A 2,080-nucleotide genomic window follows, 5' to 3' on the forward strand; every position below is an offset into this window, starting at 1 on the left:
GCTCACGTCCAGCAACGTTTAGTGACAGCCCCCGTGTGCTTTCTTGGCAAGTCTCACAGGCACCTAAGCAAGTTCAGCAGTACTCCTTTGCCAGCTTCCTACAAACTGTGCTAGAACCCTGGGAGCTGTTCTTCTGCTTGTTAGTCTTGTTTTCTGGCACCTCGGCAAACTTCCCCATCCAGCAGGCTACAGTCACACACTCCCCAGTGAAGCCTGAGTCATCACTCAGGAGAAGAGAATACATATTATAATGTGTCACTTTCTGTGAAACTCTGGCTTAGTCTTAAAGATAACAGTGTCTCCCTACAGATGCTATTCTTATGTTCTTTAGAGTTCTTTCTAGAGTTCTTTAGAGTTCATTAGTAAATAATGCTCTGCTATTTGTTAATAATTCTTTATATGAAACTTTCCTTTTTCAACTTGCCGCGATTTTTCTCCTGATGGCCCCTATTTGGATAGTATGAGTCCATCAAGTGCATGAGAAGAAAGGCATTAGCTGCAGAAAGATCACAATCACATGTCAGGAAGCACCATTCTACTTGTAAGGAATTGCAGCATGTGGTGATGATACGCGTGGGTGTGGATGAGGTGGCAGCAGAGTCGGAGAAATGGGACTGTATCACTTAAACCTGGGGAGCCCATCTGGGCCAAGAAGAGAAGTTTCATACTGTTACATAGGTTTATTTCAGAAGTATTTTTCCAGGTACTAATATCTAAAATAAATACACTATTTAAAATTAATATATACAGAGTAGATAATGAGAATTCCCTTTAAAAACAATTCTACAGCTAGTTGACAACTGATGACAACTCTGTATCTGAGAGGTAAATTCAGAGTCAGTCTCTAGAGAGACAATGCCCCACGGTGGTCAAATAAGGAACATGGAAATGCTTTCTGTAGGGGGTTTGTGCTCTGCTTCTCTTGTGAAGCCAGCTACTGTGTTAACCAGAGCACAGTAATACACAGCTGAGTCTTCCTCCTGAGCCGAGGGTTTTTTCAGATGGAAGGATGCCTCAGTCTGGCTGAGCTCAGCGGTGAAACCCTGGATGCTCTCTCTTGAGGTGTGTTTCAGGAGTAACTGGAGGCGCTGTCTGGGGTACTGGACATACCAGAAGAGCACAGGACTCCCAGAATACGAATAGTTGCACTTCACCTGCACTGGGGCCCCTTTAGACACAGAGGTGTGGCTCTCAGGCTGAGTCACTGTCTGGGTTCTTGTTCCTCCTGTAACACAAATTCTGGGTCAGGGATTGACTTGCAAACAGAGCAAAATATTTTGTTAAGCCAATTCTGAATCAGAAGACCATAGTAAGATAAAATAAAAAGAGACTTTACTCACCAAGTGTGAATATCACCACAAGCACTGCGATGAGGGTGCGCTTCATGTCTGAGCTCTGAGGAAGCAGGAGGCTCCTTTCTGCAGGTTTTTCCTGGAAACAATTCAGCCACATGGACACCCTGACAGAGCAGTGAGTGGGTTTACAGGGCACGCAAAGTAAAAGCTCTTCCTCAAAGGGCTGGTGGCTTTCTGGCTTTCTGGCTTTCTATCGAGTTCAAGTTGTGCAGCATCTCCCTCTAGAGGCCAAATATGATACTGCAGGTAATCTCAGGCTTCAGGAAGACCAATTCTGAAACAAAATGGAGAGGAATTTCCTCCAGTTAGTAAAACAAAGTGTAATGCTATGTTAAGTAAAGAAGCTTGTTACCAGAAAGATCCAGACATCAATGGAACATAATAGAAAGTCCAAACATACAAGTTACTTATGAAAATTTAGTAATTAAAAAATAGGAAAAAGATGGTATATTCAATAAAACATGCCCTCAAAAATGTAGAGTCGTCTAGAGATTAACAAATAAATTTGGACCCCTACCTTAGCATGTGTTATTAAACAAATTCTGCTGCTGCTAAGTCACTTCAGTCGTGTCCGACTCTGTGCGACCCCCATAGACGTCAGCCCACCAGGCTCCCCCGTCTCTGGGATTCTCCAGGCAAGAACACTGGAGTGGGTTGCCATTTCCCTCTCCAATGCATGAAAGTGAAAAATGAAAGTGAAGTCACTCAGTGGTGTCCGACTCCTA

The 2,080-nt window shown here is 43.6% G+C and overlaps 1 gene segment (V, D, J or C); it reads right to left on the reverse strand.

The window, feature by feature from the left end:
* Positions 1-758: 758 nt before the first annotated feature.
* On the reverse strand, positions 759-1,797 carry LOC133255894 (T cell receptor alpha variable 16-like). The segment is given in 2 exon segments: positions 759-1,225; positions 1,341-1,797. Coding segments are annotated over 2 exon segments (468 nt in total).
* Positions 1,798-2,080: the final 283 nt, after the last annotated feature.

This window comes from Bos javanicus, chromosome 10 (assembly GCF_032452875.1).
Source record: "Bos javanicus breed banteng chromosome 10, ARS-OSU_banteng_1.0, whole genome shotgun sequence".
Lineage (NCBI taxonomy): Eukaryota > Metazoa > Chordata > Mammalia > Artiodactyla > Bovidae > Bos > Bos javanicus.